This window comes from Triturus cristatus, chromosome 9 (assembly GCF_964204655.1).
Source record: "Triturus cristatus chromosome 9, aTriCri1.1, whole genome shotgun sequence".
Taxonomy (NCBI): domain Eukaryota; kingdom Metazoa; phylum Chordata; class Amphibia; order Caudata; family Salamandridae; genus Triturus; species Triturus cristatus.
Window position 1 is genome coordinate 580,101,057 of NC_140592.1, and position 26,770 is coordinate 580,127,826.

At 49.9% G+C, this 26,770-nt stretch overlaps 1 protein-coding gene across 7 annotated transcripts in view; it reads left to right on the forward strand.

Annotated features, from left to right (window-relative positions):
* The window catches only part of SYMPK (symplekin scaffold protein), a 1,117,730-nt gene that overhangs the window by 989,283 nt on the left and 101,677 nt on the right, over positions 1 to 26,770 (forward strand). For all 7 annotated transcript variants that reach the window (XM_085625602.1, XM_085625603.1, XM_085625599.1 and 4 more), the window contains 2 exons: positions 12,040 to 12,227; positions 12,717 to 12,893. In XM_085625602.1, coding sequence (XP_085481728.1) covers positions 12,040 to 12,227; positions 12,717 to 12,893 — 365 coding nt within the window. The remainder of the gene's footprint in view (positions 1 to 12,039; positions 12,228 to 12,716; positions 12,894 to 26,770) is intronic.

The following is a 26,770-nucleotide window of genomic DNA, read 5'->3' on the forward strand; positions in this document are numbered from 1 at the left end:
GTTGGTATTCTGGGGGTAGATTCAGGGGTCCCACAGGGTCAATAATGCACTTTTGTTACACCCTCAGCAGCACTAGGGTGGCCGGGTGCAGAGTGCTGAGGCCCAATGTTATCCAATGGGTAATAGGGGGCCTCCGGTTGGTGGCTGCTGACGAGCAGGCCACTGGGTTGTTAAAGCAAAGGTCCTGAGCTTAAGCTCAGGGAAAATGCGGTTTTAGGCCAGCACAAAAGATGCACCCTCAGCGGGACTGAGGCAGCCGCGTGCAGAGTGCTATTTTGGCGTCGGAAGCCCTGTTGCTTTCAATGGGGGATCTCTAGTTTGCAAAAGCACTGTAGGCTCGGGGGTGAAGGTCTTCTGGGTGCGACCACCACTTGGAGAGGTACATTGGGATCCTTGGGGTTGGTTAGGCACCATCAGTTGGGCCACCCAAGGCTGTGTGGCGTCGGGTGCAGGGGTGCCTTTTAGAGTCGGATCTTCTTACCCGCTCCTGGTTGCGATTGGGGGGGGACCTTCTGGTTTGAGGGTGCAGGTGTCAGCTGGAGGCTTGAGGCACGTCACCGGGTCTTGGGTCAGGATCGCCGGGGAGACTTCCTCTTGGTGTCAGGCCACTGGAACTCGGGCTGTGGGTGTCGGGTCAGAGTGGTGCAGACCCGCATATCCTTGCGGAGCTGGAGTCTGTTGTTGAACAAATCCATTGTTAATGGGAGACAGTTTTTGGGATGGAAGGCAGGCAGGTCCTCCGGGTTTCCCGAATTTGCTGACTGCAGGACACACCGGGATTTCGCTTGAGGACAGGCTGGTGAGGCTTTGGCCAAGTTAGTGGGCGGCCTCCGCTTCTTAGCTTTGGCACGGCTGTTAAGTCCTTCTTCTTCAGGTTTCTTGTCTGAGGAGCAAGGTTATGGGGTGCCCCTAAATACTAGATTTAGGGGCGTTACAGGTAGGTAAAAGGTTGGGGCCAATGGGTCCCTTCCCTGGGGTGGGTACCCCCCTTGGGGAGGGGGGCATAAGCCTTTCCCAGGTTGGCTGGGTACACCCATCTGCAAGATGGCGGGGACTGAGAATTGTGCTTCACCTCGCTTCCCCCACCTGAGCGGTGGAGTTGGTAGAGGTGGGCACACCTCTCTTCCTCACTTTTTTCCCCACTGGTTCTCCTGCCCAAAGTGGGGGTCAGAACCAGTGGGGACCAGTTGCTGAAAGCAGCAAGTGGCCTGGGGAAGCTCACAAAGGCGGGAAACCTTTGAAGCTTCCCCTTGGTGGAACCTGCCCATCCTGGGGGAGGAGGCTCGGCAGGATGTGCATTGTTTTAGGTCCCTGAGAGCAGCAGGCTCTCGACCCAGGGGACACTAGTGGTAGGTCTTTTTTCAGGGGGCACCTCTGTGTTAATTTTTCATTAAATCCCACACTGGCATCAGTGTGGGTTTAATGTGCTAAGACCAAACTTCTCAGTTTTCAGTGTAGCCACTATGGTGCTGTGGAGTTCGTAATGACAAACTCCCAGCATCATATACTCTTACTTTGTTCTGCACCAAAATACGCAACCTGCAAAGGCAGAGTGTGAGTGTCATGGTAAAGGGCCTCTAAGGATCACACCGTAAGTGCTGCAGCCCTTAGAGGTCTTCCCTGGTCACAGGGCCCTGGGTACCTGTGGTACCATTTACCAGGGACTGACCTGTGGCCAGAGATTCTAATTGGGTTTTGTTTTCAATGCAGTTTTTGAGAAAGAACATAGGCCCTGGGTACCTGATTGGCACATCAGCAGTTAAGCAAAAGGTGGGGGCTACCATGCAGAAAGAGAGCACTTTCTCACAGAGGTCCGAAGATCTGAGCCAGGCAATACAGTGCTTATCTGAAAGAAACGCGTTAGGTATAGATTCCTTACCTTAGAATTACCCCAAGGCGCCAGACTGGATCCGGAAAGTTTTTTCGTCCGTAGTACCTCTGCGCGTCGAAAGGTGGCGTCGGTCGGCTCTGCGTCTGTCGTCATGGTCGCCGGGATGACGTCCCTGCTGCTACTTAGACACCGCCTCACTCGCTGATGTCATTTCTTTCTTTTTCCGCGCCAGCCAGCGCAGATCCGGGAAGAGGGGTACCTCAGTCATTTTTTTACTAAGTTTTTCTCTACTTCTTGTTTCGAATCTTCGACTCCGAGCAGGTGCATGAGGGATGCCCGGTTTGAAGGCCTGCGGTTCCTGCAATCGACTGATGTTGGTAACAGATCCGCACTGCGTGTGCCTCTTTTGCCGGGAGCACGACGACGACACCGACCCCGAGTCGTGCTCCAAATGTGGGAGCGGTCCCGAAAGCTACTTGAACGCCGACATTCGGCTCCTCGCCATTCAAGGTCCCGGTCGAGAGGGAGGTTGAGGGACCTGTTGTGGAGCCACCACCAATCTGGTAACAAATCATCAAAGTCTTCACACTCTGGGTCGGGTAAGTCGAAGCATAAGAAGTATCGTCGCTGTTCGACTTCTCCTCGTCGGTTGGCCGATCCACGCGGGTGGTGCCACTCCCGCCGCTCCATGCGCGGAGAGCCCGAAGGGTTGACCCCGAGCTTCCCTCCCTTTCGGGGACCCAGAGCAACCCCCGTCCAGCTTCGTACATTCTACGAAGAGATGCATGCCTTCTTTGGGCGGACCGACCCCGCTGGCGCGCCATCTGGCTCCACGGACTCGGCTGGGGGGCCTAGGTCTTAGTTCCCGGCGGCTCCGGTGCTGCAGGCCCCCCTTGGATCAAGGCCTGGATCCGGATCGGCGCCGGTTCGCCTCGTTACACCTCCACCGGCGCCGCTTCCTACGACACCACTACTGCGTTAGACGACCCCAGCCTCCATCCCGAAGTGGACAGGGAGCTGGATCAGTGTTGTCCGACGCCGGATCTGGCGCCCGGTGTGGTATTTGTGCCCCTGTTCACTCCTGGGGTCCCTTCCCAACTACAGTGGCACCCAGAGGATGATGATGAGGAGGACTGGGAAGGGTCAGGTAACCCTTTAACTGACCAGTTAGATACTGAGCAAGACTGGAAAGGGGAACTGGGGGAAGCCATTGGTCTTAACACTTCACCCGACCTTGGTATGTTGTCTCCTCCTACCGTGGCTACGGAGGAGGGGGCGTCCTATGCAGTGGTGTTGCGTAGGTCAGCTGAGGCTTTCAACCACGAGCTTTCTACGGTGGTGGTCAGGACTAACCTCCTGACTGAGGTGCTTCAACCGGCAGCGAGCTCTTCGGAGCCCCTGCTGACGTTTGAGGCTCTCACCCATGTCCTTTTGGGCATGTGGTCCAGGCCCAACAAGGGAGCTCCAGTGTACAGAATGATTGCCCAACGCCACCGCCCGGCTCCGGGCAACCCCACTTTCCTCTCCCAACACCCTACCCCGGAGAGCTTGGTGGTCCAAGCCTCCACCTCCAAAAGCGCCTTCCCTACCGCTCCTCCGGAAAGGGAATCCAAGGAGCTGGACCACCTTGGCAAGAAAATGTTCTCTTCCGCCAGCTTAGGACTGCGGTCCGTAAACACTGCATGTCTCTTGGGCCGTTATTCATACTCCATGTGGGATACGGTGTCGCAAGTGCGGCCTCAGTGTCCGGAGGAGGCCCTTGTAGTGCTCTCCCAGGCTGTTGCCGCCGGGAGAGATGCAGCAAAGTTTATGATCCGTTGTGGACTGGACACCGCCGACTCTCTGGGCGGTACCATTTCAAGGTCGGTAGCGCATCGGCGCTACGCCTGGATGATGGCTTGTCAGGGGGTGTCCAGAACACCTTGATGGGCATTCCCTTTGATGGCCGTCTCCTTTTTGGCGACAAAGCAGACAATGCCCTAGAGCGCTTCAAGGACTCATGGGCTATGGCCAAGTCCTTGGGCCTCTCCTCCCGTCCGGCGCAGTCTGCTTTTTGCCCCTTTCATGTCTACGGAAGGGATGCCCCGCTATGTCCCACCTAGAGCCACAGGCCGCAACAAGATACCCAACCTTCATACGTCCGGGGAAATAACCGGTGAGGATCCGAGGGCCAGCGGATGGGCCAGTCCACCAACGCCCCCCTCTGCAGCAGCCTCCAAACCCTCTTAGTCCATCCTTTCAGGCCCATAAAACGTCAGTGGGCGGCAGGATTTGCCATCACCTCCCTCACTGGCGTACCATCACTTCGGACAGGTCGGTTTTGCAGATAGTCCGAAGGGGCTACTCCGTCCCCTTCGAGACTACCCCTCCAGCCATGCCACCGCGATACCACTACATGTCGGAGGATCATCTGGCCCTTCTCCAGCAGGAAGTTACGGCTCTCTTGGCCAAGGGAGCCATTGAGTGCGTTCCTGTCCCAGAAGTAGGTTGTGGTCGTTATTCCCACAACTTTCTGGTTCCCAAGAAGGACAATCTTGGACCTCAGGGACGTCAATCGCTTCCTCCGGAAGGAGAAGTTCAAGATGTTGATGCTTGCTCAGGTCTTGTCTGCCCTCGACCCGCAAGACTGGATGGTAGCGTTGGACTTGCAGGACGCTTATTTTCACATCCCCGTCCTGCCGGGCCACCGGCGTTACCTATGGTTTACGGAAGGCCACGAGCACTTTCAGTTTACCGTGCTCCACTTTGACCTTACCAGCGTCTCTCGGGTGTTCACGAAAGTGATGGCGGAGGTCGCAGCTTATCTGCGCAGATCAGGGGTTTCAGTCTTCCCCTATCTCGACAACTGGCTGTTGAAGGCGGGCTTTCCCTAGGCAGTCGTCTCCCACCTCCAGACTACGGCCGACCTCCTGCATTTGCTGGGGTTCTCCATCAATGTGCCGAAGTCGCACCTGATTCCCTCTCAGAAGCTCCTGTTCATCGGAGCGGTTCTGAACATGACGTGGTTTCGGGTCTATCCTCCCGAACACGGAGTCCGGGATATTCGGGCTATGATACCGATCTTTCAGCCTCTATCGCTGGTTTCGGTCAGGATGAACCTGAGGCTGCTGGGCCTCCTGCGTCCTGCTAGTCGATCCTGCCGAGAGACTTTTGCGGGCTCTGCTGTGGGACCTGAAATTCCAGTGGGCGCAGCATCAGGGGAATCTGTCCGATTGCGTCCAGATCTCGGAGTGCACTGCTCAACAACTGCAGTGGTGGCTTACGAACAAGGATTCGGTCAATGGCAGATCCCTCTCCCTTCCCCAACCAGACCACACTGTGGTGACGGACACATCCCTTCTGGGATGGGACGGCCACATAGAAGAGGCGTAGATCAGAGGCCTCTGGTCTCCGACGGAGTCCGGATTTCATATCTACCTTCTGGAGCTTAGGGCGATTCGTCTTGCACTGAAGGCATTTCTTCCCTCTGTCCGGGGAAGAGTAGTGCAGGTCTTCACGGACAACACGACCGCCATGTGGTATTGCAACAAACAGGGCGGGTTGGGGTTGTGGACCCTATGTCAAGAGGCCCTCTGCCTTTGGTCATGGCTGAAACATCAGGGCATTTCCTTGGTGGTACAACACCTGGCCAGTTCTATGAACGCCAGGACGGACAAACTCAGCTGCGGGTGCATGATGGAGCACGAATGGCGTCTTCACTCGGAGGTGGTGTAGGAGAGTAGGGTCTGCTTTCTATGTTCACCCCCACTTTTTGCTTTTGCTTCACTGGTTTTCGACTTAGATGTGGCTGTGGGCCTGCTAATCAGACCCACAGCCCAGCTGTTCTCTCTCTAAATTCATACTGTGTACTTTAGGTGCATAACCCAATTGGTTAGCGTCACCTTATTGGCCCCTGTATAGTGTACCCAGGGCATAGGTGTACCCTAGGCCTACCAGGAGCTGCAGCATGTATTGTGCCACCCCTGGTCTGGCCTTCTATTATGAGACAACTGGCTGATCACTCAGCTGGGGCATGGTCGTGTAATCACTCCTTGCTTAGGTGTAGTGTTACTATACCTACCTTATATATAGACACGTGTACCTATCAGCCACTCCTATGGCAGGCCTTAACAATCCTGGAGGCAGAGTGCTTGGTAACATGTGAGATGGTGCTCTAGCATGAGCTGAGCCTGTCTGCAGCTTTCAGAACCATGTCCTTATAGCTGCTCTATGATATAGCCTACCATATACTCTTAAAGTACCTTATAATCTTAAACGGGTATGGTAACTATGGTTTGGCTTTATCGAAACATGTCGTGTAAGGTGTCTAACACTTTGGAATAATACCCCCATACCATTTCTGGCCATGAGGATATTATTCCTCCCTTCTAGAGGGAGAAGACATGTTGAAACCTACTTACCCGGTGTGGCGGGGTGCTAGGAACAGACTCTACAACCAAACCAGTGCGTTGCAACGAGGCTTTTATTTTAGGTAACAGGGCCCTTTGACGTGTTATTCGTCGTCTCGTATGTGACGCCGGGGAGAGGCCTCTACGAGGGGGCTCCAGATTGAGTGTCTCTTGTGTAGTCTTTCCTTCGAGGCTTCGGGACTTGCTTCCGTCTTCCGGGCGGTCTCCGGGGTGTTCGGTCCAATGACACAATGTAAGACAAGAAGAGACCAGGTATTAGGACACCGAGCCGTTCTAATAACAATCGGGGGCCGGGAGTGAGGGAAACCAAGTGCTCTCGTGCTCGAGGTATCGCAATTATGTGAGTACGTGCTCAGTGAGGGGAGGGGAAGTGTAGAGCTGTCTAGTACGGTGGTGAGTACTTTCAAGGCGGTGGTTGCGTTTTCCTTCCCACCCAGCCCGCTACTTTCCCCCGTACCTGCTCAAGCCACGCTCCTCCCGTGGGAACGTGGCGGGGCGCCTCGTAGGATCGTTGGCCTCCTGGCTTGTCGCGGTCGTCTCCACTCCGCTCGGCTCTCTGGTCTTCGGTCTCCTCTCCACGACGCTCCTCTTCCCAACTCCTCGCCTTTCTCCACTGCAACACTCCGTCCGCCTCCAGGGAATCGCCGTCCGTCGTCTTCCGGGTTTCCTCTGTTTTTATCCCGCCCTCTGTTAGGACGTCATCAGGGGGCGTGGTTTCGTCCGTGAAGTAGTTCGTTTTAAAGGGACCCGGTCCCGACTCCGATGTCCAGTCCTGGGATGGGTAGGGATACCACGCGTCCTCTGCTGAAGGGTCCAGCGGCTGCTGTAGGGGAAGAGAGGGCGGTGAATCCCACCAGTTCCAGTTTGTCGCGGCGGCGGTCGTGTCCCCGCCACACCCGGTTAAAGTTAACCAGAGCCCCAGCATCACAAAATGGATGCTGCTGCCACAGACACAAGTCTGACCTCCTGCTGCTGGGAGTCCTTACAGCGAGGGAGGCTTGGACAATAGGTTTGCTGCCTTGGGAGGTGCGTGCACCACCCCAGACAGGAGTTAGTGTATTGGGGCAGGGAGGGATGAAAGAAACTAGACACTGCCTGGGGCACACAAGGTGTCCCATGCATAGTCCAGTTCAAACCGGCGCTGGGGCACTCCAGCCCCAGCTCTGGTGCGAAACTGGACAAAGGAAAGGGGGTGTAGCCACTCCCCTTCCTGGTCCCACCCATAGGAGGGACCTTGCAGGTAGCCCAGCCCACTAGCCCAGTATATCAGTAGCTAGCTGAGCCCTGCTAAATTAGATTAACCTGAATCTGCAACTTGAACAGAAACTCTGGACCTTTGACATTCGACCTCAGGAAGAAGACTGAAGAAATCTCCCTTGTGGCCAAGGAGTGACCACCCTGGGCAACCAGGCACCATCCAGCGACCGCTGCTTGCTTTGCGACTGAATCCTACGAGGGACGACTGCAGAGACTGACCAGCGCCGAGACTTCCAGACACCTCTGAACCAGATCCACATCTCCAGCGAAGCTGAGACCCGTGGAGGCGACGAGGGACGTGGGACCGGCGACTTGGGAAAAGTGGCTAGTACCTGACTAGCGCGACTTCCGAGGCTCCCTCGAGGCTGTGCTTGGGGAATTGAGAAGCCCCCATCCCGAGCACCATCTGCAAAGAAGATCAGCTCCCCACACTTCACGTGTTCTGCGTGGGGCCCTTCTGCACCTGTGTTGCTCGACGTGTTGTCCGGTTGCTGGCCTGTTGGCTAGTAGCCTCTGCGACGACGAACCTTTACTTTCATCTTGCTGGTCCGGCTCCTCCAGACTGGCACCCGCTCCTCTGTGAAAGAGAAGCACCCCAGACCTTCCTGGTCTGCACCAGAAGCAAGTCCTCCATCCTGCGTGGGTTCCGCTTGCCAAAGGCTTGTTGGGTCCTGACTCGACTCCGACGCCGCCGACAGCAAAGAGCCTTCGTGGGACAGCTCACCTCCTGGTCCTGGTCGTCCTCGACGTCTCCTGGTACCCGTGACTGCTGCGAAAAGCTTCACCTGCATCTTCACGACATCGCCTGGTTCCTTCCCGGCTCCTGGCTGGTGACCTAGACTCTGTCCCTTCTGCTTGCAGGTTCCTTCCTTCTTGATCCCCTCCTTGGGATCCACCGGACACTCTTCACTGACTGCCTGTCAGCAACTTTCCTTCAGGCATCCATAGAAGTCAACGACGAAACCCGACGCAAATTCACACCTATGCAACCGCAGCCCGTGGGCTAGGTAACTTGAGTACTTCGGTGCTCACAAGGGTATTGACTATCCTATGGTCTAGTTTCCGAGTCTCGACTTTCTAGCTATACCAGAAGTGTCCTAAAATTGTTAATTTCTAACTGCTAGTAATACTATTGACTTTTACGCATTACGCGTGAGTGTTTCCACTCTGCACCTGAATCCCGTGGGCCTCCCACTTCCTAACTGTTGGTAGTATAGTGTAGCCCCAGCGATTGCCTAGGCCTAGGCCTATTCTGTGTTCGTGACAATAGTTCTTATACCACTTACTTAGTATATGGTTTGCGTGGCCCCTAGGGCCTAACTGTATTACTTACCTGTGTGACTTAATGTATGCTTAAATAAGACTGTGTTGTACTTACCTCGAATCTCATAAAGAGTGCCGAGGGTTTGACTAGAATAAATACATTCTATTTTTACATATATCTGTTGTGGTGTCCTTTCATTTGGTATTCAAGGGATTATATATGGTATAACAGCTGGTTTCACATGCCTTTCAGAGTTTAGCCTAAGACTGCTCTTGTCCATGCTACCACTAGAATAGCTGGTCTATAAGGTTGACTTTACAACCAATCACCATAAGGGTTGTTTGGACTGATACAAGGTGTACACTAGAATTAGTGACATCATATATCAGGCCAACTTCTCACAGGTGGTGCAAGGTCTCTTTCGACAGTGGGGAGAGCCTTGGTTAGATCTATTCGCCACCGAAGGAAACGCACAATGTCAGCAATTCTGTGCGTTAGAATCTCTAAGGCGGCACTCGCTTGGCGACGCTTTACGTCGTGAATGGAGTTGCGGTATGTTGATCAGGCGCGACCGGTCCCAAGTCATTCTTGTGGCTCTGGATTGGGCACGAAGAGTCTGGTATCCCGAGCTGCTCAACATGGCCATCGCTCCTCCAATCAGACTGCCTCTTTGGGAGGAAGTTCTGTCGCAGCAGCAGGGGACGGTTCTCCACTCGAACCTGTCCAGTCACCACCTCGTTGCGTGAAGGTTGGGCGGCGGCAGTTGACGTCTTTCGACCTGGTTCCTGAAGTCTGTGATATAATCTTGGCAGCCAGGCGTCCCTCCACTAAGACGGTATACGCCTATAGGTGGCACAAATTTGTGGCATGGTGCACAGCAAAGGCTGTGGATCCCCTTTCTGCCCCTCTTTCTGATGTACTCTTGTTTCTTCTCTCTTTAGCCCAGCAGGGCTCTGCTCTGGGCACTATCAAGGGCTATCTTTCGGCCATCTCTGCCTTCCTTAGGTTGCCAGATCAGTCCTCTCTTTTCAAGTCCCCGGTGGTTAATAGTTTCCTTAAAGGCTTAACGCATCTTTTTCCTCTCATTCCCTTCGTTATCTCTCAGTGGGACTTGAACCTTTTACTCTCCTATCTCATGTGTGCTCCCTTTGAGCCACGGCATAACTTTCCTTTACGCCTTCTGACTCTTAAAACTGCTTTCCTGGTAGCCATCGCTTCTGCTATAAGAGTGAGTGAGCTCCAGGCTCTCTCTTCAAAACCTCCTTTCCTATCTGTTCATCCGGCCAAGGTGGTTCTTAGGACATGTCCATCCTTTCTTCCTAAGGAGGTCACTGCCTTCCACATTGGGCAGACCATTACTCTGCCCACCTTCTTTCTGCCTCCGCATCCTTCAAAGGAAGAAGAAAGGCTTCACCGCCTGGACCCAAAGCGTGTGCGCTCCTTCTATCTGGATCGCACAAAACAGTTCCGAGTGGGTGCAAACAAGGGTAGGGCCGTACACAAACGCACCATTTCTCGATTGCTCGTTTTGTGTATTAAGGCTTGCTTTGGTTCTCACTGGCTAAAAAGGAGCCTCCAGTCGGGCTACTGCTCACTCCACCAGGGCGACGGCAGCCACTACTGCCTAGGGAAGAGGAGTGCCTCTGAATGACATCTTTCAGGTAGCACGTGGGCATCACAGCACACGTTCACCAAACACTACTGTCTGGACAGCCAAGTCTGGAGAGACAGCTTCTTTGGCCGTTCTATTCTCCAGGACTTTCTGGTGTGATCTTGGTTTGCAGACCCACCTCCGGGGTTTGTATTGCTGGGGTATCTATTCTAAGGTAAGGAATCTATAATTAACGTGTTTCTTTCAGATGCATAAGTTACTTGCATTCAGTAACGATATATCTGTAAGAAACATTAGTTAGTTATAGATTCCTTACTGCCCCACCCATCCTCCCTGTTCTGTGAACTGATTTCTAGGGTTAAGGACATCCTTTCAGGGCCCTAATTCTGTGCGCCAATGGTCAGTGTCTTGCATAGCTCTGCGTTTCTGGCACGGAAAGTCGTGTACAGAACGGACGTTCGCGCGCGAGGGCGGCATCTAAGTAGCTGCCGCGACGTCATCCCGGCGACCACGACGGACGCGGAGCCGACCGATGCCAACGTCCGACGTACAGAGGTACTGTTGACGAAAAAACTTTCCGAATCCAGTCTGACGCCGGGGGTAATTCTAAGGTAAGGAATCTATAACTAACTAATGTTTCTTACAGACATATCATTACCGAAGGTAAGTAACTTGTGCGTCAGTACCTCAGCTGCTTCATACATGAAAGCACCTATCTGCCTGCTCTTTGCATTGTGTTGATGCTCCACAAGCTTGACTACCCCTCTCCCCTCCCCCCCCCCCCCCCCCCCCCCCCCCCCTCTTCCCCACACTCAGAATAATAGCTGAGGGCAAAGAGTTTAATCAGGGCAGATCCAGCATTTCATTCTGCGATTGTTGAAATCGGAGTTATTGAATTATTTGGAATAAACTTTCTACTCTTAGTGTTGACTGGTGAAATGCCATGTACTGTCCTCAAGGGCTGCAAATCTTTTCCACTGCCACCATACTATGTACCATGCTTACCAAAACATATATGCAAGGGAGACATTCACAATGACTGTGCCTACCATCAGCATGTGAACACCTAGTGCCATGTTTTCCTCACTCTATCCTGTTTAGTCGCTGATGCCCTCGCACTCTGTAGGCATCTGGTGGTGAGTACTTAGGTATGAAAGTTCTACTAAAGAAAAGGTCTCTCTCAAGTTGTGCAGGATTTTAGTTTTTCTTGACTGTCAACCACATACAGTTTACAAAAAAAAAGCAAACCATCTTGGTAAATACGCAGGAAAAAAAAGTACTGCCATTTTTGGGACTCAAAACAGAGTAAACGCTTATAAATTTTCAAGACACTAGAAAATACCCATCGGAATTCACAGCGAATACTGGAAAAATAAAACCTACTTAAATGTAAAAAGTGTTAGCAAAAGATTTTCTCGCTAAAGACTTCTGGGACTCACCACATCGATGAAGCTTTTTGTCATGTAGGAATTCATGGAAAATTCCACACATATATTTTTAGGATTACAAGTAAGGTTTCTGTCTAGTGCTACTTGAAAACTGGTTGTTCCAATGATATCCGGCCCCCAAATCGGAATTATAACCCCAGTGAGAGTTCACAAAAAGAATATCTTTTGTTTCTAACCTTTAATCGAAAACTGCCCTTGTCTCACATTGTGTCTTCCAGCCACAAACTTATGCTTTGCTGAGAGGAATGTGTACACCTCTGAGGTACTAGCAGTGGTGATGCAGCAGCTGATGGAGCAAAATCAGCTACCCATGCTGTTGATGAGGACAGTTATCCAGTCCTTGACAATGTACCCACGCCTAGGGGGGTTCGTCATGAACATCCTTTCACGCCTCATTATGAAGCAGGTAAGTCATCTTTATCAATCAAAGCCATATGGGTCTCATAACAGCTTGCAAAATCCACCTTCTCCTAGTAGTACCCAATCTAACATGTTGCTGACACTGGTTGCTTCAACACTCCTCCTTCACCATCCCTCTTTCCCCCCTTCTGGGAACTTTTTGCTCAAGTCTCTGTCCATCTTGCAGCTCAAAAACATATCAAAGGACTTGCTAATTGAAGGAAATAAGGTGCCGTTCAGGTAATCTTCTATATTTTTAAATGGCAGGTGCCTAGAATATAACATCTTTATTTGTTTTTTTTCCATCTGCTGCATAAGAAACTCATATTCCAGAGCTGTGTATGGTTGTAACATGGCTTGCACTGTACAGTTCTTTATTGACACTCTGTTCACTTGTCCAACTTTAAACACTGCACCCTTACAGCCTAGTAAGAGTACTCATCAACAATATTGTTTCATGACTTAAGTTATCTGTTCTATTTCTGCTCTTTGCCAGGTGTGGAAGTACCCCAAGGTCTGGGAGGGTTTTATCAAGTGCTGCCAGCGTACAAAGCCTCAGTCTTTCCAGGTGTTACTGCAGCTTCCTCCACAACAACTTAACAGTGTCTTTGAAAGATGCCCCGAGCTGCGGGAACCACTTTTGTTGCATGTCCGCTCCTTCACGCCACATCAGGTAAGCTAGTAGTTAGACTTTTCTCGGTGTGTAATATTGGTGTCTACATTGGGACAAGAAACATTAGTGCAGCGGTCTGAAATTCAGAATAATTCTAAAGTATGGATTTTTGAATTCTAACTGCAGATTCCTCACCTTAAGAAAATCCTCAAGCGCCATGTTGGATCTAGAGAATTTTCTGAGCAATGCTCCATCACGCCACTAGATGGCGTCATGTGACTCAGCGTTTACTCCGTACCAACCCAGAAGTGACAGAGTGGAGCCTTATAAAAGTGTCTCTTTGTGTGGCAGACCTCCGTTCCTATTTTGCCCTGCCCTACGAAGTGGATCCAGTGCCATCCCGTCGATTGACTTCTGAAAATATTCGACTATGTGCCAGGGATGATGTCTACCCAGAAAACAACGTGATTCAAGCTGTGCAGTGAAAGCAGATTGCAGATGTTGGTGACAAATTGACACAGCTTGTGTCTTTGGTGCTTAGCCTCCAGTCACCAATCAGTCGTCCGATAAATGTGCATCATGAACCTCAGTGCGGTCCTGGAGCGGGAAGTGAAGCTGTCACCGATCATAAGATGTTGTGATAAAAAGATAGATCCCACTCCAAGTCATTGGGCCGTTTATGATCCTGTTCAAAAAGTCTGCACTGTGCAAAGTGCCTTTCCTGCTCGAAGTCTTCTGGTAAGTAGAAGAGATCATATAGGTGCAAGAAGGCCTGGAGGGACACAACCGCCACACTCGCCACTTGAAGCCGTGCGAGAAGGCATGAGATTTTGCATATTGCGGTTCCGCTGTCCCAAGCCGGGATTAATGGCGATATCAGATTCCAAGCAGACGCCCAATTGCTCTAGGCTGTGCCACACTAGAAGATCACAAAAGTGCAACGAGTCCATTTGCTACCAGATTCTAATCCTTATACTCGATGTAAGTACTATGAGAGGCTGGTGCTCATTTTAGAATTTTATTTGACTCCATAACACTGATGAGGACGAGAAGGCTGATAACGTGCTCCATCCTCGCTATTCTAATGATGGGCTATTACTGGACTTGCAAAAAGCCACTGCGCTAGACACATCCTCAGAGGCTGAGCAAGACTCGCCGTCTAGGCTACAAACATACGAAAGTGCCTCCTTTGCAATAGTTGTGAGATTTACAGTTGCCTACTGTTTACAGTAAGGCAAACCTGTTAACTGAACTTCTTCATCCAGGTCTAACTTCTTTTGAGATGTTGCTACCATTCAATAAGGGTCTTAAAGAGACCCTTATGACCACTTAGTCCAAGCCATGCTCTGACTCCAGACAGTGGGCCTGTTGCCAGTTGACATAAACTAGTGACCCCAATTTTCTGACGAGTCAACCTATGCCTGAAAGCCTGGTGGTGCAGTCAACAATGAAAGTCAATCCTAATGCCTTTCCCAACCAGGACTCCAGATTGCTTTTCGTACCATGTGGTCATCTAAATGCCGGATTTCTAACGGGGCTGCTTCCAGAAGATCCTCTCCTTCAGGGACCACTGCTATTAGGGCATGGCAGATCTGAAGGTATTGGGAAGTTCCGGAGGCAGCCAGGTCATATTCACGCTGTAAATTGGGAAATGGCAACACTGTTTCTCACCCCTCTCTCCAGTGGTTCCCAAACCTGGAGATACCTTTCAGGTTCCATTTATCAAAGTCTGGTCTGCTTAACATGCCCTGTTTCTCCGAGTCCCACAGTTGTGTTGACTGGGTGATTTTACCATCCCAACCCAGTGTTTTGAGATTTTTGGGCCACAATTGTATCGTAAGAGCTGTGGGTCCCGTAAGAGTCCTATGTTTTGGGAAGTGTACAGTGCTCCTTTTTTAACCATGTGGTTGTAACACATATCGGTCCATATTGTATGCCGGGTTGTCTGGAGGGCAGTGCACCCAGTGGTTAACAGTGACGAGCTGTGCCACCTGATAGTATTTCTATATGTCCAGCAACGCTATAACTCAGTCATACCAGTCGTGTGTTAATTATTGAGCAGCTATATGAGGAGCCCCCACAGCTCCCGGAACCGTCCCACAACAAAGTCCTCAATCCAGTCTCTAATGCACAGAAATACACACCAGGGACTTGGTATGATGTATTCTACAACACATAAAGAAACCGCGGCAGTGCCAGCCTCTTTTTTTGGAGGGGTGGGCAGCTCAACCAAGAAGGGACAGGGGGCACGGTACTCCAATTGCACACATCTCTCCAGAACCGCTGTTGGGGACCCTTGAAATTATTGTAAGTGAATAAGCCTGGATTAGTGGTGACAAAGATACCCAAGTATCGTAATCCATCAAACGTCACCTTGGCTTCACAGCTCCTGGGTTGTCGCGGGACGTCCCTGTGGAGAACAAATGGCATCGACTTAGACCAATTAATGGTATACCCAGAGTACCTACAGAAGGCTGTGAATATATCTAGTATGCAACCCAGAGAGGAACGAGGGGCTGCTATGTACAACAGAATATCAGCGTACCAAGATATTCTGTCCTCCCACTCCTATGTCCAGCGTAGGCCATCCAGCGTAGGCCATGTATTAAAGGGTCAGTGTGGACCCAGATCGCCAGTGGCTCCAAAACTAGGTCAAAAAAGAGAAGTGAAAGAGGGCAGCCCTGCCGGGTCCCACGGCACAAGGGGAATTATCTAGAGGTTTTCAAATGAAAGACCACTTGGGCCGGATCAGTGTATAGTAGTCGTTCACAGGCCAAAAACTTGGGTCCGAAGCCCATCCGTTCTAATACTGCGAAAAGGTATGGCCGCTCCACTGTGTTGAACACCATACGGTTATCGAGGGACAAAATAGTTGCGTCCTCTCGTATAGATTGGACTTGCCTGAGTACACCATGAAGGCATTGCAGATTTAAAGCTGTACTTCTGCCAAGCATGAAACCGGATTGGTCTGGGTGAACCATTTTGGTAATAATTTGTATTAATTCAAGGGCTAATAGATTCGGCAGAATTTTGACTTCCGTATTGAGGATTGAGATGGTTCTGTAGGAGGAGCAGTCCTCGTCCAGCCTTCCCTCCTTATGAATTACTATTATGGATGCGAGTCTTTGGTCCCCGAAGAGCATCTTATCCAGACTCTCCAAGTACATTTTAAGTAAGTGGTGTGTAATAAGAGTCGTATTGGTCTTGTACAACTGTTGGGCCCCATTACCTTGCCATACGTGATATTACAAATGTATGTGTAATTTCGCCCTCTCTGGGGTCGCTCTCCATGATGCTCTACCCTCAGTGGTGAGGGAAGGAAGTCGCAAATCATGGACAAGGTTTTGGGAGTCGCACATATCTGTAGTCCCAACTGGGGAGTATAATTGCTCATAATAATCGGTGAAGACATTTGCGATATATTGGGAATCTGTGAGAGACACCCCAGCCCCCTGAGAGATCCATGTGACCCATCTACTCTCCTTTTCCTTAAGCCATGCTATCAACTTTCCCGCCTTGTCACCACGTTCATGTATACGGTGTTGAGTCACACAATAGCTAGCCCTAGCGGCATCGGAAGTCAAGTCTCTGTATTCCCACAGCTTGACGTCCAGCTCATGCTTTACGTCAGCTGTGGAGTCAGCGCATAATTGAGCCTCTAGAGCAAGGATGTCGTTCTCGAGTTTCTCGACTGCTGCGCTAGTATCCTTTTTGTGCCCCACTGTCAGTGAGAGTACTTCACCCTTAATTACAGTCTTATACGCTTCCCAGAGGGTCTGGGAGGAGTCCACTGAGAGTCCGTTTTCTTTTAAATTATTCTTTGTGGCCTTCTTCAGGCCTTTCCTAACGCTCAGGATCTTAAGGTACGTTGGGTTTAACCTGATACCTCTGTTGGCTCCCTGTTTGCCAGCGCTATATATTTCCCAGATGAGGGAGTGGTCACATATCCCCCTGGCCAAGTGTTGCACCCCATGAAATCATGAGACTCGATGGGCCAAAATAAGTAGGTAAGCTCAGCCAATCAGCGCCTGGCGGATAACGATTGGCAGTTAAACTCAGAGGTGATGCAGGGTCTCTACCACAAATAGGGAGAACCACAGCTTGATCTTTTCGGCACTGCCGAGAACGTGCAATGTCAGCTTTTCTGCATGTTAGGAGTTCCAAGAAACATCTTTCTCTGAGACCAATTCCATCACGAATGGATCACTCAGGCCTCCTGTATGCATTTCCGCCAATACCATTCCTGCTCAGAGTTCTCAAGAAGATCAGAAGCGACTGGGCCCAAGCAATTCCACTTTCCCCGGATTGGGTACAGAGTGTATGGTATATGGAACTCCTGGGCTTCAGCACATGTCCTCTGATCAGGCTGCCCCTCTAGGAGGACCTGCTGTCGCATCAACAGAGAAGGGTTCTGCACCTGAGTCTTCGCAATCTCCACCTTCATGCTTGTAGATTGAGCAGCAACAGCTGTAAAACTTCCCTCCTGAGGCGGTTGATGTCATCTTGGCAGCCAGGCATCCCTCAACAAAAACTGTATATGGTTGTCGTTGGGACAGATTTGTGGTTTGGTGCACAACATATCAGGTTGATCCACTCTAGGCACAGTAATCTGCTGCTCTCTCATTTGTTCTGTCTCTTGCTCTGCAAGGTTTTGATTCGGCCTTCTTACAGTTGCCAGATCAGCCCACCTTGTTTAATTCACCAGTTGGTATGCGATTTTTGAAAGGGAAGCAACACATTTCCCCTTCTCCCTTTGTAATACCCAAATGGGACCTTAATCAGGTCCTGACTTATCCATTTGAGCAATCACAGCTGTCCTTTATGGCTCCTTCCTATTAACACTGTTCCTCATCGCCATCACCTTGGCACGGCGCGTGAGTGAGCTTCACTCTCTGTTGATCCACCATAACCTACATACCTTACTAATCAAACAGGTTCCGCGAAATTGGGCATTCTTCCTGCTGAACGTGGTGACAGTTCCATGTTGGTCGAAACATCAACCTACTGACCTATGCTCCATCTTGGCCCTCTGAGGAGGAGAGGTTCCATTGCTTGGACCCCAAGAGAGTGCTGAGCTTCTACATAGCTCATACCAGAGACCACCGGATGAACGATCAGCCCTTTGTGGGCTTCTCTGAAGCAAAAAAGGCACAGCAGTGTAGTAGAGAACCATATTGAGCCGAATTCTGTTCTGCATTAAGATCTGCTATGCACATGCCAAAAAAGCAGCCTCCCGTAGGACTGCATGGTCATTCTACCAGGGCCAAAGCTGTGACGACTCAATTAGCACGCAGTCCTACAAATTTGCTAGGCAGTGTTACGTGGGAGTCCTCATAGATGTTAACAAAGCACTTTTTTCTGGACAGCCCGATTCACATAGAGGGGCATTTTGCCCACTCGGTCCTCCAGGACTTTCTGGTTTAAATCCATTCACATACCCATCTCCAAATAGGTACAGCTTTTGTTCCTATTCATAAGGTGAGGAAACTGGCATAGGTACTCATAAAAAGTTTCTAGGTCCAATCTGACGACTAGGGAATATTCAAAATTTGTGGAATCTGTGGTTAAGTAGTCTACTAGAAAGATCGTTTGTGAAGCTTAGTAGCTTGTTCATCCTGACCATCAATCAAGTGCTTCCAGACAGAACCTTTATGTTCTTGCAGGATCTGTGCACATATGTGCTCTATATCTGAGATACTAGCGCTTAAGAATATCTGCTGTGGAAGCTAAGAAATCAGCTATCCAACCTAGAAAAATTCACCATACAAACATACCTTGAAAGGTGGGGCAATTACAGAAGATTAATCTCAGGCTTGTATGACACACTAATTGAAGAAATATACTCAAAAACTACTACACAGCATCTTTGAAATTTATGGCAACTATACATTCAAAATGAGTTTCCCAACACTCATTGGTCACACCTTCTGGCTAGTCACGATTGATGCCTCCGTGAAGCCCGACTGAAATTTATTTACTTAAAAATCTTCAACAGTTTTCACTGGTTGCCATACAAACTGTGCCGGATTAAAATGCTACTTCATGAGAGCTACTGGAGATGTGCCCAGAACTATATGGACAAAATACACATTATGTGGCACTGGCCGGTAATATAGAACTCTTGTAACTCCATCTGGCACCAGCTAGAATACAAAAGCAAATTACATTTTAAAAAAGGCTGGACCCTTTTGGTAAAAGAACAGGAGAACTCCAGGCACTTTGGGATGGTTCAATTATATCCCCTTTAGACATAGCCTCTACTTCTTGTTCCATGCCACCCTCCTGGCTGTGACTATCTTGTTCAGTCTCCGAGTCAATACCTGTTTCTCTATCGTAGAAATGTTATTTTTACTAAGGTAGATCTTCCAGGTTTCCCTGAAAATGAGGTGGGATATTTTGGTTGCAGCCGATAGAGCTGCTGTTTCTGGTCTTTATGTAAAGCGTTACTAATTTCAACGGGCTCCTTCACAGTCCCCTGGACAGGAATTATAGTTATATCTTGGGAATGGATATTGGTGCTATAATAGGCCATAGGATCTGACCTCCTTGCAACTTGTCCTAGGTCATCCCATCTCTTTAACTGGTTGATGTGATATATTTGTCCTGTTTGGTCTTATGGGGAACGGCTACACTATATGTGAATGGTGTAACCTTTTGTAGTATCTCATAAGGTCCCTGCCTTTTAGCTAACAGTTTATTTTCGGTAGTGGGCAATAAGATGAGTAGCTGATCCCCTCTGTGAACTCTCTCTATTTTGTCCCCTTTTCGTATACCCGTTTCTGCTGGTTCTGGGCTTTCTCTAGATTCACAATTATCTTTTAGTATAAGGATGTCACTGTTCACTTACATTTTACTGTATAATCAAGAAGGGCCTTTCCCTCATCCCAATCTAGATCAGATGAACCCGGGGAACTACCGCCCGATCTCCCTGTTACCGCGGATAACTAAAATCGCGGAAAAACACGTAAATCAATGTCTCAAAGAATTCCTGGAAGCAAACAACTCTCTGGACTCCTCACAGACGGGGTTCCGCCCCATGCACGGAACAGAAACTGCTTTATTAGCAGTAACAGAAGGAGCTAGAAAGATCGTGGATCAGGGCGGCACTGCGGCCATTATCTTATTGGACCTCAGTGCCGCCTTCGACACTGTGAATCATGACATCCTACGCCACAGATTGTCAGAGCTAGGGATAACCTCCACTGTTGCGGCCTGGCTACATTCCTTTCTTTCAGACTGCTCTTTCCGAGTCTGTAAGGGTAATACCACCTCGCCCAGCAAACCTCTCATTTGTGGGGTTCCCCAGGGCTCGTCCTTGAGCCCCACACTGTTTAACATTTATATGCTCCCCCTCGCAGAAATAATACGCCCTTTCGGCGTTAAAGTCGTGTCCTACGCCGACGATACGCAACTGGTGGTTACCCTGACTCATCCCTCCTCTTACTCCAGCGATCTCAGAGGCTGCATGGAAGCAGTATGCTCCTGGATGAGCCAGTCTTATCTGAAGCTGAACGGCAACAAAACAGAGCTAATGGTGCTGGGCAACTCCCCCCAAAAATCCATTGACTCTCTGTGGCCGCCAGCACTAGGCCCAGCACCCCCAGCCAGGGATACCATCAAGAGCTTGGGTTTCTGGCTGGATAACGCATTAACCTTCGGCCACCAGGCAACCAAACTAGCAGCCACCTGCATGGGCTACCGCTCCTCCCTTTTAAGGACAGACAGATCATGGTCCAGGGTCTAATCCTCTCCCGGCTGGACTTCGGAAATGCCCTATACCTAGGAGCTCCCGATGCCACCCTGACAAAACTGCAGGTTATTCAGAACTGCGCTGCTCGCACTGTCCTGCGCATTCCCCGCCGGCAATCAGTGAAATCTGAACTAAGAGTACTTCACTGGCTGCCAGTAAAGGATAGAGTCAACTTCAAAAGCATGTGCATCGCCCACCGTGCTTACTGGAGGAAAGGAGCAATCCTGAATCACACCCTGATCACCCCCTACCATCCCAATAGGCAGCTGAGGTCGACCCTCGCCTTCCAAGTCATCAATCCCAGGTTCAAAAGAGAAAGAAGTGGAGGAAGAATGTTCTCAACAAACGCGGCAAGGCTCTGGAACTCCCTTCCACTCTCTATCCGCTCAGAACCTAACATTCTGCTCTTACGAAAAAAACTAAAAACCTTCTTCAGCCGATAACCTCGACCCGCTTCACCCACCTGTATTCTGCTAAAGCGCTGGGACGCCTGCGGGTAGCTATCGCGCTATACAAAAACCTATTCCATTCCATTCCATTCCATTCCATCCTCTTCCTTCTCACATTGTTTTACCGCGATGGCCAGAAGGGTGTGTGGCTGCCTTCCAAACAGTAGTTCAATGGGGGAAAATCGAGTGGATCCTTGGACATAGCATCAGATAGCAAAAATAACTAGGGGTATCTTACGATCCAAATCTTTCCCAAACTCTGTTATAATGTTTTTTGAACATGGTCTTAATAGTCCGATTGTTAGGCTCAACAAATCCATCAGTTTGTAGTTGGTACACAGATGTTCGTATTTGTTGGGACTCCTAAAATCTTGTAGATCTGGCCCATCAGTTGGGACATAAAAGGGGTGCCTTGGTCGGTCAACAATTCATGTGGGAATCCTACTCTGGAGACTAAAGTGATTATAGCATGAGCCACAGCGTTGGTTGTCATGCTGGGTAATGGGATCTCCTTAGGAGAGCTAGTGGCATAGTCTAAAATTACTAAGGGATACGCATGTCCCCAGGCTGAGGGGTTAGTGGCCCCACTAAGTCCATTCCCACTCTCTTAAAGGGGAGATCAGTGATAGGGAGCAGGAACATAGGAGCTTGCACTATACCCAGAGGGTTAGTGAGTTGCCAACGTTCGCATGAGGTATATAATTTGGCGATATCCCCGTACACTCCTGGGCAGTAGGACTTTTCCCGAAGGTATTCTGGGGTTTTTATCTTTCCCATAGTGACCCCCTCCTATCTAACTGTGGACTAAACGTAGGATTTGGTCACAAAAAGCCAGAGGTACCAGCAATTTGTGTACATGTCCTTCTCCTTTATAACTACCCAGTAAACAAAACACTTTTTTAACAAAAAATATAGTCCTACCTGATCTTTGTCCACCTCGCTGACTTGTTTCCATGCGTGTGCCAGGGTTCTCTGTGCCATCTTGAAGCAATAGTGAAGCTCCCAAGTCATTACTGTGGGTGAAAGTACGGAAGCTGGTTTCCCATTACACATGTTCAGGAAACTGTTTGTCCCTTTTTTTCTCCCTCCTGAATTTCCTTTCCCACATTGGGGTTGCTTCTGTCTCAGTGTTCCTGAAAGGGCTTCCTTCAACTGCCCAGACTCCCGACCTACTTGGTCCGGAGCAAGAAGAATATGATGAAATCTAGGATGATTGGCACTCTCAATCAGTTGCTCTGCTAATTCCGGGATTACCCCTACCATTATTAGATTTTGTTCTCCATCAATTCATAACATTACTTATGCCACTGGGTATGTCTTTGAACGCATGTAATGGAGATATTCTCCTTCTTGCATTTGTGTTGGGTGAACCCACTGCTGACTAATTACGGTGTGATGACGAGCGGTATCCATCAGTGCTTGGATGGTTGACTTTTCACTTTAATCCTCTTCTGATACGTACTTCCCTGGAAGTACGTATCAGAAGTACTGGATTTCCCATTCCTAAGACTTACCCCTTGCCTACCCCACCTCCATGGGCTCTGGTTGTTGGATGTTCTGGGGAAAATGACCCCCATTAAGGGCAGTGGAAGCTTTGGGGACCTTGCAAATTCCCAACTGAGGCAGGCTTACTTGGCAGCTTAGTCATGGTTGGGAAGCGAGATTCTAATCTAGTGGTTCCTCTCGTACTGACTACACTGTTTGGTGGGGTTAACTTGAAATCGGGGGAATGGTGGTTAGCACATGCTGAATCAATGGCAATAGTCACTGTGAGATTTAGGTCTGCCGAACCTAAACCCAGGTGCATGTAGGCAAAGCATAAAAAAATTGATCTAGGTAGACCTTTTCTACTACTTCATCTAGGGTGGCGGTGATAGGTTGTAACCATATGTTCGAGGCATGTGTGCTGTAGATACACATGCTTTGCATACTCCTGCCATCTAGTGTTGGGTCTGCATGTTTGCAAGTTGTTTTTCTTTGGAGAAGTCTTTTCCAGTCACAAGGGGAGGTGACTGCTCCTTTCGGTGATAGTGCGCATGGGCATCAACTCCATTGTTAATTTTTTTTCTTTCTACCATCAGGTTTGGATGTGGTTTGCTGTGCTCCAAGTTGAGACCGTTTGTCAGAATCCCTTCAGTTTGCAACCCACTGTACCCTTGTCGGTATTTTTTCAAACGCGTTTTCCCATCCTCTGTGTGTCAAAAATCGAAAAACTATCACAGTTGAATCAACAAAACTCCAACCGTGGACTTCAGGCTTGGCCCATTCTTTCACTTCCACTCGAGAGATCAACATCAAGTAAATCTGCTGATGGAACAGACTCCATTTCAATTCTGCCCTCGGTGCCACTCCAACTATCCCTGCACCGACCTTCACAAAGTCTGTAACTTGTGCCCATCTTGGGAGCACAAGGATGAAGACTGATATGCTTGTCGCTCATTCTGCTAGAACAAGACCCTCCGAGACTGCCACGCTTGACGTAAAGAAATGCAGTGACAAAACATCGAAGAGACCCCCCCGATACCTTCTGAGAAGATACCGAACAGGAAGAAATGAAAGTGTCAGCAGCGGGACCTGAAGTTTCAGTGGGCCCAGCATCGGGGCAACCTGTCCGACCATGTCTTGATCTCGGAGGCCACTGCAAGACAGTTGCAGTGGTTGCTCACGGACCGCGATTGGGTCAGTCGCAGATCCCTCTCCCTACACCAACCGGAGCACGTAGTAGTGACGGATGCATCCCTCCTGGGATGGGGGGGCCACATGGGAGAGGCGGAGATCAGAGGCCTCTGGTCTCCGGCGGAGTCCCGGCTCCATATCAACCTTCTGGAGCTGAGGGCGATCCGACTTGCACTGAAGGCATTCCTTCCCTCTGTCCGGGGAAGTGTAGTGCAGGTGTTGACGGACAACACCACTGCCATGTGGTATTGCAACAAACAGGGCGGGGTGGGGTCGTGGACCCTTTGTCAGGAGGCTCTGCGCCTCTGGACATGGCTGGAACATCAGGGCATCACCCTGGTGGTTCAACATCTGGAGGGCTCTCTGAACGCCAGAGCAGACGAACTCAGCCGCCGATGCATGATGGATCACGAATGGCGTCTAAACTCGGACGTGGCGCATGGCCTCTTTCGGCAGTGGGGAGAGCCTTGGTTAGATCTATTCGCCACCAAAGAGAACGCGCAATGTCAGCAGTTCTGCGCGGTGGAATTTCCAAGGCGGCACTCGCTCGGAGACGCTTTTCGTTGCGAGTGGAGTTGCGGTCTGTTGTACGCCTTTCTGCCTATACCGCTTCTGCCCAGAGTGCTGAAGAAGATCAGGCGTGACCGGGCCCAAGTCATTCTTGTGGCTCCGGATTGGGCACGAAGATACTAGTATCCCGAGCTACTCAGTCTATCGCTCGATCCCCCGATCCGACTACCTCTTCAGGAGGACCTTCTGTTGCAGCAGCAGGGGACGGTCCTCCACCCGAACCTGTCCAGCCTCCACGCGTGGAGATTGAGCGGTGGCAGTTGATGCCATTTGACTTGCCTCCTGAAGTCTGTAATGTTATTCTGGCAGCTAGGCGTCCCTCCACAAAATCGGTATACGCCTGCAGGTGGAACAAATTTGTGGCATAGTGCACAGCAAAGGCTGTGGATCCCCTTTCCGCCCCTCTTTCTGAGGTTCTCTTCTTTCTTCTTTCCCTGGCCCAGCAGGGTTCTTCTCTGGGCACCCGCAAGGGATACCTTTCGGCTATTTCTGCTTTCTTACGGCTTCCTGATCAGCCTTCTCTTTTTAAGGGCATTACTCACATGTTTCCTCCTGTCCCTTTCGTAATGCCTCAGTGAGATTTCAATCTAGTATTTACCTTTCTGAAGTGCGCTCCCTTTGAGCCACTTCATAATTGTCCCCTTCGTCTGCTGATGCTTAAGACTGCTTTCCTGGTTGCCATCACCTCTGCTTGAAGGGTGAGTGAGCTCCAGGCTCTCTCTTCTAAGCCTCCTTTCCTTTCTGTCTATCCGGACAAAGTTGTTCTCAGGACTCGTCTTTCCTTTCTCCCTAAGGTGGTAACTGCCTTTCACATCGGCCAGTCTGTTACACTGCCCACCTTCTTTCCGCATCCCTCAAAAGAGGAAGAGAGGCTCCACCGTCTGGACCCAAAACGGGCGCTGTACTTCTATCTGGACCACACCAAACAGTTCCAGGTGGACGACCAACTCTTTGTTGGCTACGTGGGCGCTAAGAAGGGGCGGGCGGTGCACAAGCGAACCACCTCTAGTTGGGTTGTTTTGTGTATCAAGGCCTGTTATTCCTTAGCTAAAAAAATGACCCACCTGTTGGTCTGAGGGCCCATTCCACTCGGGCCACAGCGGCGACCACTGCCATGGGCCAGGGAGTCCCCTTGCAGGATATTTGTCAGGCAGCAACGTGGGCCTCGATGCACACGTTTGCCAAACACTATTGCCTGGACAGCCATTCTGTTCTCCAGGACGTTCTGGTGTGATCTTGGTTCGCAGACCCACCACCGGGGTTGGTATTGCTGGGGTAGCTATTCTAAGGTGAGGAATCTAACTAACGCGTTTCTTTCAGATGGACAAGTTACTGACCTTTGGTAACGATGTATCTGTAAGAAACATTAGTTAGTTAGATTCCTGACCGTCCCACCCATCCTCCCCGTTCTGCGAACCGATATCTAGGGTTGAGGTCATCCCTTTCAGGGCCCTAGAATTTTTGGCACCAGTGTTGGTCTCTTGCATGGCTCTGCGTTCCTGGTGCGGAAAGCTATGTACAAGAACTGACGTCAGGGCACAAGGGCGCCTAGCGACGTGCAAGGGTATTGCTGACGAAAAATCTTTCCGGATCCAGCCTGACGCCTGGGGATATTCTAAGGTGAGTAATCTAACTAACTAATGTTTCTTACAGATATATCGTTACCGAAGGTAAGTAAGTTGTTCAACTGCTCAAACAAGAGGTATAGGCTCTTGTAACAAAAGGAGCTATAAAACCAGTTCCAATACAGCACCAAGGGTCAGGGGTTTACTCACTTTACTTCCTAATCCCAAAAAAGGATGGTTTTCTATGACCAATATAAGATCTCGGACCTCTAAATTTATAGATGCCAACAGAAATCTTCATCAATTGGGATTCACAATCAATGGGCAAAAATCCCATCTTCAACCTACACAGCTGCAATCTTATCTCGGATCTATCCTAAAAACTCAAACAGGTTTAGCGTATCCCAATGCAGCCCAAATTCACAGTTTTCAAACACTGCTAATGCAATTTCAAAGCCACCAATATCTAACAGTAAGAACTTTCACATAACTTTTAGGATGATGGCATCATGTATGCTTAGCACGACAATGAAATCAATCACAGGTTCAACTAAAAGATCTAGTGTTGGTAGACAGCCGCGCACATCGCTTTCTGTAGTGGTGGAACACCCCAAAATTGTCAAAAGTGCTGACCTTTATCAACCCTGTTCCACAAGTCGTACTCACAGCGGACACATCTCTTACATGGTGGGGGTGCCCATCTACATCTAACAGTTCAGGATCTCTGGGACACCAAACACAAACGTCCCCACATCAGCTACCTAGAGCGTCTAGCTGTTTACCTAACGCTCTGGACAGACAATATGACAGCTATGTACTACGTGCAAAAACATGGGGTGGGACACACTCTTTAGTTATCACGCCTCGCTCAGACTATTTGGTGTTGGGCAGTACATCACAATATCTATTACTAGCGGAACACCTTCC